The following is a 13,900-nucleotide window of genomic DNA, read 5'->3' on the forward strand; positions in this document are numbered from 1 at the left end:
AGGAATGCGAGAAGGTTATTGCCCCGGAGACCGGGGCTGGCAGCCCACTCTCAGCAGCCGGGGAGGAGATGCACACCCTGACCTCTTTGGCTAACAAGAATTTCCTTGGAAAAAAAAAAAAAAAAAAAAAAGTAGAACAAAAGCAAGAAATCAGGTGCTGGAGGGTTGCTTCTCTTCTGGGAGGAGGTGAAGGATTTTGCAGCAGACAGTATAATCCTAATGCTCCATCCCGGTGCTGCCCAAACCTGCAGTTTGGGGAGGAGAGCAGGAGGGAGATGTGAAGGATAGAGCCCATGCAACTCGACACACGTGTACATCCACAGAAGTCCCGTGGTGAGCACCCTCCTATTTATCAGGGCAACAGCTACAGGCGGAGGGGGCAGGAGGTGAGAACCACACATTCAACAGCTCTCGAGAAGCACTGGCAGTCCTTCTCCATCCATGCAGGCTCCGGGATGCTCCCGGGGCTGGCAACTCACTGCACATAACCAGGATGGTGTGGTCTGCACGAGCCACCAGCCAACACCACAGAGCAGGTGAAGACCACAGACATCACCACCCCAAATAACCCCAGACCCTTCCAGCCTCCTGACAGAGGTCCCAGCCCTGCTGAGCAGATGCTACCAGTGCCTCCAAGACAGAAGATGCTTGTCTGGGACCTCCTCCCATTGAAGCCATGTCACAGCTATTGCTTGCACGCAGCAGCGATGCTTCAGCCTGAACTTCCTTGGCTCCGCAGGTATCAAGGACAAGTATCGCAGTGGAGGGGAGAGGCAGAGACCCGAGGCAAACTCAGCGCCTCACTGCTGTGTTGGCCTTGCTCTGCTGCTGTTTCAGCAAGAATAAAAAGTCTGTTGACATACGAAAGCCACAGAAAATCTCCCTGAAACTACAAAACAGTACTGCAGCTCAGGCCTCCTGCACAATGTACACACATCTATTCAGCCTCTTAAAAAACAGCTACACGTCTAAGGAAACATCTGATAATTAAGGCAATTTTAACAATAGATAATAATTTGACTATGAATTGTATGGAATGTAATGTCTGCTTATTCTGGCAGAAAAAACAGAACTTTCTATGAAGTGTCTGCCAAGGAAAACGATACTCCCACTCAGCCCGGACCACTGCAAGCAGTTGCTGCTAACCACATGCTTCACGCTGCCGGCTGCTAGGACACGGCGCGCTGCGGCAGTTGAACAAAACCCCGCGCTGCAGATTTACAGACAGAAAGTAGAGTCCCAGGCGAGCGGCGGCTGGAGCCGTGACTCAGGCGGGGGCCGCCGCCAGTGCTTGCCAACGCTGGCCGAGCCACGCAGCCGCCAGCGCCGGACACCGGGGAGCTCGCCGGTGGCCTGCGGGCGACTCGCACGCTGCCAGCTCCCCCCTCCTGACGTTTCCAGTTTCTAAATGACATTAGAAGCAGCTAAAAATACTTCAAGAGATTCTCTCGTTTACTTTTCCATTCCAGGCACTTGCGTTTGCCGCGAGGACGTTCTCCGACGGTCACTTCCTCACCCACAGGTGGTCAGGCAGTTGCTCCACTAACGCACGTTGGGCAGGAGAAGCCACCCTGCTTGCCAAGGACAAGGCCTTCACCAGGTAAGAGTCACTGCAAACAGCTCCACACCTTCAGATGGATGGCGAGGAGGACCAGGCGTTACCTGGTCCTTTTGATACCCCAACGAGCCCAGGAGCCGTCTTGCGCAAACCAACTGCAACAGGCTCGGGGGTGCCAGACAGCACAAGTAACACAGTCCTGGACAAGATCCAGAAACTTTTTCTCAGTTGGAAGAGAAGCATGTGAAAAACTAAAACAGCGTCTGCTGAACTTTATACGTAAAACAGCAATGCCAACAGAGCAGCCTTCCTGATCGACCACGGCGGCACATCTGGGTGATGCATCGGCACCTGGCTGACAACCACAAACACGCCGGGAACCACCGAGCAGCAGGACGAGGCCACCCCCACCAGAGTTACTTTGGGCAAAATCCCATGAGTCTAAAAATCAAGGGCCAAGTGACTTCCTCTGTCACAGTGGAAGAACTGTTCTCCATCACTCCCGACAAATAAATGCAGCTATTCCATTAATTTGGTTTAAATAGAGACAAAGATTACATCGAGCATCTTCACTACGACTGAACAGAGTACTGCTTGTGCCCAGCTCCCTGCAGAGGCAGGCTCCAGGCTCACTCTGTGCTCCCCAGGAGGGCATCTTCTGCTCGAGCCTGCCTCCACACCACCACGAAATCAGGACAGCACTGACAGCAAGGGAAGGCATTACACTTCTGCAGGAAATTCGCAGGTTAACTGATAACACTTTCCACCAACAGGCAAGATTCCCCCCCCCCCCCCCCCCTTTTCAATCCAGGAAAAGAAACATCTATTTCTTCCAATTAGCAGGAAAAGGGAAGGAATTTCCATCCATTTAACACCTGAGGGCAAGAAGGAGTCTCTTGAAAGAAACATTGGGGGTTTTTGTTTTTAAATCACAGCCACCTACTGTGGATCTCAGGATGCCACGGCACCAGCTCGCTTTGCATTTCATTCTGCAGCCACACCAGACCAACCGGAGTAAGCAGCCCCTGCAGATGGTCACTCCTGGGGAGTTTTGCTCCATCACCACCACAGCCTGGAGACACGTGGGTTCAATAAGGAGCAATACTTTGCCGGTAGCATTTGAACAAAGTGAGCAGTCACAGGCTGTAGGACCCAGACCCTCCTGAGATGTGTTTCTCTCCTCAGGAAACTTTTAAAGTCATCTTAAAAGCTGTTACAGGCTGCTGCTCTCCCCACACCACTTACCACCTATACGTTATCATCAAAAGTCAAGTTTCACAAACCAACCATCTACACCAGCTCTACACAAGCAGTGATCTCTCCAGCAACAGGAGCAAGATTGCATCTCACCACTGCCATGAGCCTGTATCACGCGGCTATAGGTGCAGAACTACTAAAGATCACAGCAAGCTAACATAAAAGGAAACAATTTCTGTATGTTCCACACCACAAATAGCACATTTCACACCTCTTATCAAGCAAACAATGAGTTGACCAGCTGTGAGCTTCTTTCACAAATGCTTATGTACTTAGGCAAGATATAACCAGCTATTTATGCATATTCTAATTAGGTCCTAAACATAGTCTAAACAAATATTAAATTGAACTCCTGAGTAATTATGGACAAGGAATAGCCTTTTTAACTGAAATAGCAATGATAGAGATAAAAATATTGCTGGAATAGGCACTTCCTTGAAAAAAAGATTAAAAAAAAAAAAGAGTTGTGCACACCTACTGCTACAGAAGAACTAAAATGTAGCAAAAAAAAAAAAAAATTCCATGTGAGATGCTGCTAAACCCCAAATGACTCCCGTGGCCATCTGGCAAGGATGAGTTTCACTTGCTGTCACACAGCCCAGTGCAGGGGCACATCAGCCCACACCACCCGGCTGCTTCACTTTGACAATTCAAGGCCAACATTTTGTAGGTTCAGTAATCCCTGACAGGAAAGAAGTCACTAGACTTACGGAAACTAATTTGCTGCAGCTTTTAGGACACCTTTTTGAGAAGATGCTAGGAAGTTTCTGTCCATGCGCTGTGATCTAAAGCAATTCTGTAAGAGATGGCAGAATAAAGCACAATTCACAAAACCAGTACAAAAACCTAAATAACCTGATGGACTTCAGACTTGAGTTCATGCCAGTACCAACTACGTTTCCACACATTATCCCACCAGCATCAGAGCCTGTTGAACACTCTCCAACCTGTTCTCTGCCACAGTTTAGTGAGAGAGAGGTGCTACCAAGCAGAGATCACCAGTTCCCACCATTACCCCAATGGGAGACTCATCTAACACAGAGCTTTTTCCCTCACACGCATTTATCTCATTCTCACTGATTAGCCATGCTGCCAGGTAGGAAAACAGCACTATCACCTCAAACACCAACTCAAATCAAAGGTTTGGCAAGTGACTCATTTTTCCAGATGCAACAGGCACCGCAGACCTTTCGCCCTGGCGTTGGACCCCAGCCTCCAGCCTTGTCACGGGCAGCGTTTCCCACCCAGCCCACAGCACACCGGTTCCCAGCGCTGGCCCCGCAAAGGCAACAACGGCAGGTGAAGCACCACACGCTTAGAAAGTTTAAAACCAGCAGCGTGACAAGCGGTTACCGTCTGCGTACACCAGCTGAGCGGCAAGAGGGGAGATCCGGAGCCTCTAAACACGACACACGCCAAAACCACATGAATTCACAGGGGGAGTGTGAAACTGCAGCAGGTGTAGCACCCCACTTGAGGTTTAATTTTAAGCACAGTCACACCTGAGGTACACCACACTTTAAAGCCGTACCAGCGCACCTCCTTGAAAGACTTCCACCACCCTCTCTGAAACACCCTGAAGAGCAGCATGACGTGTAAAACGTAACTTTGCAAGACCTGTTGCTTTCCAGGCAAGGCCAGACACAGACTCCCTGTACCCCTGGAACAGTGATAAAACCCAGCTGGTATTTTCAGCGTGTCACTGCAGAAAGCCCTTCTTTTGTCAAATAATCTCACCTTGCTCATCACTTTTCTCTGACCCCTCATTTCAAAAGCACAGGGTCAAACTGACAACGGCTTTAGAGCCTCAAATGGAAGCCCTGTCAGCATGATCTACTCCCGACATCTTCCAAAGCTCACCAAGTCACCTTAAACAACAATATATAAAATAAGGACTAGGTCAAACCTTCCCAGTACCGGACATATGAGGAAGCCCACTCTCGTCCTGATCCTACACTGATGAGGGCTGAACTCAAATCAAATCCAAGCCTCTTTATTAGGGACCATTTTACAAAGCAGGGAGGGTGAAGGGGAAAGAGTATTTTAACTGCAACCAGTCAGACGTTTCTCATTAAAATATTTCTTGGAGAAGTAAACGGGCCTGCAATTTTATTCAAACAGATGTAGGCTAAACGCATATCATTAGTCTGACGATATAAAAGCACAACCGACTGAAATCATTTTAGTTTTGTCAGTGAAAAGGATAATGTATGCATATCTGGAGGGCACACCAATGGTAAAGATTACCCCCAGCTTCTATCTTAGCCGTCTAAAGGTATTTACTTGGGGTCTGTCTGTGTTGTGACAGTGTCCTAGACCGAAATGAATGCCTTTAACACTCCACATTTTTGAGCCATTCAGTCATGCATTTTTGTTATTGTTGAAAGTAGTGCGAAATTGCAGTGCATGAGCTGGAGTCCTTGGTGGTCTCCGAGGATTCCAGCTAAAAAGGCACTTCCTTTGTTCCGCGGAGAATGCGGTCCAGTAGGTCATTCAGAAGGGGAAATAAAAGCAGCGGCCCTGGGAGGGAGATGAAGGATGAAACAAAAAGAATAAAATGTTTTGGGTGTGAGCACATTAGCTACCATTTCCTACTGCTGTCTGCTGCGAGCACTCCTGTCCCCGGGATGCGCCAAGTACCTCGGGACGACGGTGGAGGGAAGAAAGAAAAGGAAAAAAAAAAAAGGGGGGGGGGGGAAAGAACAACAACAACAAAAATTTCTCCGTTCCCTCCAGCCGCAGGCCGCCGGGCCAGGGCACCTGGGGCGGGACGGGGCCGGCCGCCGGCGGGGAGAAAGGCAGCCCAAGGGCAGGCAGCCCGCGCCCCGCGGCCGGGCGCGGAGCCGGCAACAGGCGCGGTCCCGCCCGCTGCCGCGGTACCGGGGGAGGCGGCGGGGAGCGGGGCCCGGCGGGGGGACAGCGCTCGGGGCAGCCGCGCCGGCTCCTGCCGCGCGTCCCGGCTCGCCGATGCGGGATAAGCGCCGAGCTCCGGCGCGGGGGGGGCCGAGCCGAGCACCCCGCGCTGCGGCGGGGACCCGGGCCGGGGTGGGCTCGCTCCCCCCGTGCGCGCACACACACACACACACACGCACACACACACGCACACACACACACAGCCCCCGCGGGTCCGAGCGCACAAAGGCGCCGGCGACGATCGCGACTCACCGCTGATCTCGTGGCTGGGCGCTTCGCTCTGGCTGAAGCCCTTGGCGGCGTACAGCCGCCGCACTTCGGAGCAACTTTTGGCGCGGGGCTCGGCGGCCAGCAGCAGCGGCAGGCTGAGGGCGGCCAAAGTGCAGAGGAGGGGCGGCAGGCAGCCGCGGCGCCGCGGCATGGTGCGGCCGGGCAGGGGCCGCCGGGGCCGGGCGAGAGCGCCCCGAGGCCGCAGCCGGCCCTCCGCCGAGCCTGCCCCGCCGCGCCGCGCCCGCGGCCGTGCACCCCGCTCCGCTCCGCCGCGGCTCCGCTCCGCTGGCCCGGCGTGCGGCGGCGCTCGGCGGCAAACTTGGCCCGGCAGGAAGCACATGGGGTGGTGGAGGAGGAGGAGGAGGAGGAGGAGGGAGGCGGGGAGGGCGGCAGCCAAGCAGGATCGCGCAGGGCCGGGACAAGCCTCTGCAGCCCCCGCGAAAATCAGGAGCTGGGATCCGCCCGCCCAGCGAGGCGGAGCGGAGCCCGGGGCTGCCCGCCCGCCCTCGCCGCCCCCCCCCCCATCCCCGGTGAGCGGCCCCGCTGCGCCGCCCCCCCCCGCGGGGAGCCCGGCCCGCCGGCCCCGCTCCCCCCGCCGGCCCCGGCACCCCCCGGCCGGGGGGGGTTCCCACCTGGCACCCACGGTCCCACCCATCCCCAGCGCCCCAGTGCCCCGCTGGGGGAAGAGGAATTCCCTGGAAGGGGTTGGAAAGGGCTGGGCTGGCGGCTCTTCCTTGAGCGGAGCTGTAGGTGGTTGAGCCCTGCTCCAGGTTTAAGAGGTTCGCTAAGCTGATGAATTTTGACATCACTGTGACAGGTTTCAACGGTGTGCATGAAAGACTCGTCAAAACCGGCTGTTTTTCTCACCAATCTTCCGTTTCCAAGAGTTTGGCAGGACAGGGGCCTCAGGAACACAGGCACCGAGGTGCTCCGGCCGCTCTTCCTCCATTCGTACCCATGCCCAGATGTAAACACGCCCCACTAAACCCTTGAACCAGGGATTTAAGTCCAACAACTGCCGCTTGCTTCAAATCACAGAAATAGCACTGCAAAACGGCAGGCCCTGTCATAATGTCACGGGGCTGTAATGTCACTTAAAGGGTCTGCCTAAGGACACCTTTCTCCCCGTCTGGCACGGCGAGGTCTCGGTGTCCGTGTCCCTTGGGTGCAGACCCTGTGCAAGCAGCTCTGTCCCACTGCAGCGTCCGTCTGCCTGCGCCCGGTGCTGTGTCTCACCACCGTGTCATTTGTCCCACGACAGTGTAATGGCCCGGTGATAGCATCATTTAAAACAAAATAAATATGCAGTGGTTTACATTTCAATATGCTCCTTTATTATACTCATTTCTCTCGTTGCCCGGTTGGGGAAGGACAGGCTGAAACAACAGCAAAAGGAAGTTGCCAGCTTCACCCCCCTGCTCTCAAGCCTTTGTCAGCGAAAGGCCGGGCGGGTCGGGAGGAAAAGACCCTCTATTCATTTCCCCGGCGAGAGCGTGCCGACAGCAAAGCACGGCCACGCTGTCCCGCCAGCCACTTCTCGTGGGAACAAGATGCTCCTTCAGCTCTGAGCTTTCCAGCGGCGATGCCGGCAGCTCACCACAGCCTTGGGGCAGCGCAGGCTGCTGCAGTCGAGGAATTACACCTAGAGCAAGGGAAGGCCTTGTTACCACAGCCCGGCCTGGGCCAAATGCGATGGAGAGGCTCCCGCTGCAGCAGGGCTTCCCCTCTGGCAGGGATGCAGGGAGCATCCCCTGCCTCCATGGGAAACTGGCCACACCATTCCCGGGGGCAAAGCTGGAGTTTGCTTTATCATGGTTTTAAAAGCCTCCAGAGACTAATCCAGCCATCCTGATAGAAAAGGATCTCAGTCACCCTGCCATCCGCCGGGGCCACTCAAGCCGAGCTGGTGAGACAAGCCAGGCCAGAAGTTCTCATGAAGTTATAAAGTGTCCTGAGAGAGAATAATCCTCTAGGATCTGGCCCTGCAATGTATGACTGAGTTCTGGTTTTCAAAGCACTACCTCACCCTCCCAGCCTTTATTTGAAGAGACAATGTGAATTTTAAAGAGAACTCAGCAGGGAGCACTGCATTTTTTATTCCAAAGTGAGAGAGAAAACGAGAGTGAGAAAGTCTGTGGGGTTAGAGACAGCTTGCCATTTGTTGTTTCTCATAATCCCATACCTCGGCAGGATTTAAGAAACCTCCTGAAAAACACGGAGGGTTTTGTCAAATACTTGATCAAGTAGTTAAATCAAAGGCTGCAGCAAAACAATGGGCCTGCCTGAAATTTTTCATTAAAAACTCTTTTTTTTTTTTTTTTAAGGAATGGAAAATTAGCCTCTCTCAAAAAAAGAAATTTTTCTCTGAGTTTTTCACCTTCTCCAGCATTCTCTCACATCTGGTAGGACCTCCCCAGCCCCCTCACCCCAAACCACTCAAGCAATTCCCCTTCCCCATTTCTCTCCCTTTCCCAGGAGAAAAAGACAGAGAAAAGCAGAGGAAAAATTGCAGTTTAGTTGATCTTTTTTTTCAGGGTGAAAACTTCTGACTTCCCACCTCCCCCAAAACTCTTCTCTCTCCCCATTATCATTTCTGCCGCCAGACTCAGTGCTTCTTTTCCAGCCTTAGAAGATACTTTGAGGCCCCCCCACAGTGGCACGGGATGCTCCCCAATTCTGAGGCTCGTGTCCCCATCTCCAATACCTGGCAGAGAGCCGAGCCCGTGCTGCCTGCAGGGCTTTTGGAGCCATTTTCTCTCTGCCCGCTCACAAAGTCAGCTGTGAGTCCCCTCTGTTATTTGGGGGGACCCTCCACTTGTCCTGGGGGCACCCTGGGCTGGGCAGAGCCGGCTGTGGCACGGAGCCGCTGGCACCGCCATCACTGGCCCCTGCGCAGGAGACGGAGACAAGGTGACATCACCCACATTACGTCTGCACGGAGCCTCTTCCAGCATATGCCACGGGCCTTGCACAACTTGGCATTTCAAATTTCCGTCATCTCATTCAGTGGAAAAATTGCAGCCCTGCCAGCTTTTCGGAAAGAAGGAAGGGTAGGGAAGGAGAAACCAGAGGAGACCCGGCTCCTCCGCAGTTTTTCTTCGCCTTCCTCTGGTGTGCCGCCTCTCCTTTCCAGCACAGACCTCCAGCCATGTTGCTCCTGCTTGAACCTTCATCCACACAACAAAGTTATTTCAATTTAATTAAGACCACTCTGTATCTGCTCTAGAAGAAGTGGCACAAACCCTTCACGGGAGCGCAGTTAAATTGGTATAAATCTTACTGGTATCAACCAAGTCCACGTTGGCGATGTACCAGCTTACGCTAAAAATCAATACAAGTAATTCCCACCTGCACAGGATTTACTGGATCGATTTTTAACTGCAGGTTGGAAGGAGCAGGGCAGTCCTCTAGCACCAACAAATCCTGGCAGCAGAGAGGAACCCCAAGCCCAACAGTGACGCCGATTGCATCCGAAAATCCTGCTGAGGTCCATTGGGGGCTTAAGCTTTTGGTTCGATTTAATTCTGGTCCTGGCCAGAGGTCTGCCACAGCCCTGCGGTGTTTCCAGTCATCTGTTAGGGAATTTAATGGGGGGTTGTACTCAGATAAAGATTTCAGCTGTAGCCCTTTAGGAAACCTGGCTGAATGCAATCCTTGGGCTGGCTATCATTAAGGGTGATTAAATTCTACACTCTGGCAGGAAAGCTTGGGCCACAAGGAGGTTAGAAAGTGTTGAAAGGGAACTGGACAGGCATGTCTTCCCAGCTCCAGCTCATCAGCAGGAGACGGCTCATTGTAAACCCGAACCAGGCGCGTTCACTCTCCTGCGGCAGAGTGGTTGGGCTGGAACGAGGGAGGCTCGAGTGGAAACAGTCTCCTTTGATAAAACCCCAGATACCACAAATTCAGAGAGTGTTTAATCCAGGGCATCTGTCACAAGGATGGGGGGATTCTGCTAGTTGCAAAATGACGCTTTGAATCTGGGTTTCGAATGTCAACGGCCTGATATTTTAGGGCAAGCAGATCCGGTGTTTCAGCATGGGCTGATGTCTCCATTTATTTTTATCGCTTATTTTTATCCTAAGGCTCCTTCAACCCGTCCAGCAAACAGAAACCTTCCACAGCAACGGCTCAGCTCTGGGGTAAGGGGTGGGTTATCTTCTCATTGCCTTCTGCAGGGAGGGCGATGCCGGCCAGGCTCTGCCACAACAGGGTGCAAGGTGCTGTGCACACTGAAACAAGATGGAAAGATGCTAAGAGGTTGGGGGCACAGACTGGGTGTGCAGCGGGGCTGCTGCAAGGGCGTCACTCAGCTTCCCATGGCCGAACCAGCCTGCAGCGCATGGGGCTTGCTCTGCAGAGCTCAAGACCATCTCCATTTTAGGGAATGCAAGAGTTTGTCTCTTCCCCAGCAGGACAAAAAGTCATCCCAGCTCTGTCCCCAGACACTACGGGGAGGAGACTTGGGGACACACAGCTTTGAAGGGCACAGGAATGCACTCACTTTCACAGATTTTCATGCCTGCACTTCCCAGCTCTCCCAAAAATGACTGTGTGGCAGATGGCTCTGACGTGTAGCACACTCACACCCAGCAGATAAAAATATTCCCCAACAGATTCCCGGCAAGTGAACGTCAGTCACCATTGCTCCAGAGCTGGCCACGGCTTCCTCTCCTCCTGGCTCCCCCATTGCGGGGGAGCAAAGAGAGTCCCTGGGCTGCATCTCCCTGATGGCCACCACGTGGCTCACCAGACCAGTGCTGGCACCTGGGCTGGCATCCCGGATCCACACTGACCCCTTCCCACAGCCCAGCATCCTCAGGACATGTCTCCATCCTCCCCATGCCTGGCTGCCACCGAGGAGGTTGGGTGGAAGGATGGGACGCTGCGTCTGCCTCACCCAGGCCTTTCTCAGTGTGAATTACAGCCATGATGTTTAATTCTCCATCCACACTCATATAACCTTCCTGTAGATATGGAGGGGGATGGAGTGCATGTGGTGGGGTGGGGTGGGTGGAGGAGGAGCAGCATGGGGAGGTGAAAGCATAATTTGGGGATGACAGAGGAAACAAGCCCAGGAGTCACTTTCGCATTTCCATCCCTTCCAAGTGATAATCCCTTGCTTAGCCCTCCCCTGGGTGCTCTGGGCTGTATATATGGTGGGCATCACCACCTGGGCTGCTTTTTTTTTTTTTTCCTTTTTTTTCCCCTTCTAAGAATTGGTTCAGTGCTGGCACAAGCTGGGGGCAGGGTCAGAGTGAGGTCTGTGGGTGCTGTGAGCAGTGGCACAGCCAGGACACACGCTCCAGCCTGCCCGCTCGGGTTGTTAAATGTGCAGTCTCCTGGTCCACAGATAAGCACATCACCCAGCTGTGGGGTTCACAAAACCCTGGAGCTGCAGAGATTAGGACTGGAAAAAGTTCAGACACCTGATGCCTCCTTCACTGGCCTGGCAGGTCTGACCTCAAGCTGTCCTCTCCCTCTCTGTTCTCCAAATCTCTCCTTGACCAAGACTGCACAGCCTGTCCCAGCTACCGACTTGGGATCTTATTGCACAAAAGCATTTCTTAACGGCTGATCTAAGCCTCCCTGGCCATGATTCAAGCCGGGTATTTTTTGTTCTCCTATCTCCTGTACATGGAGAAAACATACCCTGCTCTTGGCAGAGCCCAGAGCTCTTGGCCCATGTGGCCAGCACGGCAAGGCTGGAGATGGCCCTGGTTGCTGTCAGCAGCCCCGCCGGCTGTGTGGCCCCAGTCCCTGCAGACCTGGGGCAGAGGGAAACAACCCCAAGCACTGTCTGGAGCAGCAGGAAATAGTCTCCTACCATGGAAAGGGGAGAGAGGGGAAGAGGCATGTTCAGAGCAGCAGATAACTCAGTCAGTTGGCACTGCTTAAAAATGAGTAATACCTATGTACTACCTAACTGCCTTGTGCCAGCTAAAAGCCCACAGAGCAGAGCCAGGGGAAGAGGGAGCCCGTTGCTCTGCAGTTGTCAGCAAGAACATCCCAGTCCCCTCTGAAGCTGGACATCACCGCTGATGGCAGTTGCTCCCTCTGGGCAGGAGGCTGGTTTCCACTGGTTCTGTGCTCCGGGTTAAGCTGTGGTTGTCCAGGGATGGAGTTGCACCGTGATGGTCAGCAGAGACATCAAAGTTGGTTTCTTAGAACGTGGAAAGATCAGTGTGAGCTTGCCAAGGGGAGCTCCAGAGATCCTAATTACTGCACCCAGCACTTCATCTAGGGCCTTTCATTCCCCTCAAAGCGCTTCTACCTGGGCACCGGTCCAGCAAGCGCTTCATTTGTAGACATCTGCCTTGTTACAGCAGGGATGCGCATCAGCGCCTTTGAGGATTTCGTTAGCAGAGGAGAGAGGAAGTGACTACCCCCTTTAATATCACCTGGGCTGCTGGAAGGAAAATGGGTCAAAAGAGAGCAGGGGGATCATCGGTTCTGAGCAGGACTTGTCCCAGTCCTATTCTGTACTGCGCTTCAGTATCAATAAAATAATGATAAATAAAAATAAATAATGATAAAATAATGATTTTTTTTTTTTTACCCCCAGGCACTCTCTTCATTCTGTTTAAAGGCTATTTCAAAAGAATTCGTAAACATCGAGTGGAAAATGTTACACAGGTGAAAGGAAACAAAACCTGCTTAAAATGACCACTGCTGCAGGCAGGAGGTACTGGCAGTGCACATACTGCCTGCCCTCGGGCTCACTGCGTTGGCTGAACGGGCTGATGCAGCTCCTCTCCCCAACAGTGCCATGATGAAAACAAAAGCAACAAAGGAGCAGCCCAGGAGAACAGGGCACCGGACAAGTACCAACTCAAGTCTCGCTCTTTGAGAAGGACTTGCCAGAATTTGCCTTGGACCAAAATGGCTACAGCTCTCGTCCCCATCCCAGGTGTGATACCTATCAGAGGGCAAAATGTGGGTCCCATAGGGTACAACTCTCCCCAATGTCCCAGCCCTTGCATGAATGAAGCAGGGCACCATCCATCATCCCACAGCAGGGATGTGCTGCAGGACCAGGGCAGCACGTGGGCTGCCAGACGTTCATGGTTATATCAGTGCTGCTTGCAATCCTCTTTTTTAATCTTCTTTTTTCATTCCACTCTGATCTTGCCCCTCACCCCCCGTGGTTTAAAGTTTTCACATGAAAATATGCGAGTTGTGACTTGCGGGTAGCGAGTCGGGGCTTGTGAGGAAAGCTGGGAGGGAGGAAAAGAAAGAGCGATCTGCTCCAAGTGCCAGCAATTGTTTTTATCCTTTCCAGATGAAGGAAAAAGATCATGTTATTTGTTCAGCATAAAGTTCCAGATTTTCAGGAATGAAATCTGAGAGCAACATGTCAACAGTCTGTCTCAAGAGCTGGGGTGGATGGCGGCCTTTGTGCTCCCAAACACCAGCAGGGCCGGTACGCTCGGCTGCGGAAAAAAAAGGCTCCATTCTCACACTCTGAAGTGGTGGCATTAGATATCAGCAAGATAATGGGCCCAGGGCCTAGCCCTATTTCTGCTCCCAACTGAACAGCCCCAGGCAGCTGGCTTTGATGTGCTCATTTATTTGCCTTTTCTTTTCACAGATGATATTTTTAACCGATATTGCAGTTTGGGCATAGATTGGGGAGAAAGGGGGGGGAAAAAAATGAAAGTCATCTTATTGCAATGGCTGATCAGGAGGAAAAAAGGAAAAAAAAAAAAAAAAAAATCAGCCATTCGTTACCCTGCAGATCAATGTTTCCTGCTGTAAATCAGCTGGGACTCAGCCTTCTCGCAGCTGGAGGGAGATCCCACGCCAGCCCGGGGAAACCTCGAGGGCTGAGGCCGGCTGGTGCCAGGGGCTGCACATCCCACGGCCCCGAGGCATTTGCACTTGAATCCCAGGGAAAAAGGA

The 13,900-nt window shown here is 52.9% G+C and overlaps 2 protein-coding genes across 3 annotated transcripts in view; both read right to left on the minus strand.

Moving 5' to 3' along the window:
* The window catches only part of GPC4 (glypican 4), a 68,473-nt gene extending 62,135 nt beyond the window's left edge, over positions 1 to 6,338 (minus strand). The window contains exon 1 of one of the 2 annotated variants that reach the window (XM_074914907.1): positions 5,981 to 6,338. In XM_074914907.1, coding sequence (XP_074771008.1) covers positions 5,981 to 6,338 — 358 coding nt within the window. Of the gene's footprint in view, positions 1 to 4,732; positions 4,755 to 5,980 lie in introns of those variants that run through there. The other variant, XM_074914908.1, reaches the window with a different exon arrangement.
* A 3,787-nt stretch (positions 6,339 to 10,125) lies between these two features.
* The window catches only part of GPC3 (glypican 3), a 168,113-nt gene continuing 164,338 nt past the window's right edge, over positions 10,126 to 13,900 (minus strand). Inside the window, exon 10 of the transcript XR_012634362.1 lies at positions 10,126 to 10,230. The gene's annotated coding sequence lies outside the window, so the exon portion shown is untranslated. The remainder of the gene's footprint in view (positions 10,231 to 13,900) is intronic.

The sequence above is a fragment of the Athene noctua genome, chromosome 11 (genome assembly GCF_965140245.1).
Source record: "Athene noctua chromosome 11, bAthNoc1.hap1.1, whole genome shotgun sequence".
NCBI classification, from domain to species: domain Eukaryota; kingdom Metazoa; phylum Chordata; class Aves; order Strigiformes; family Strigidae; genus Athene; species Athene noctua.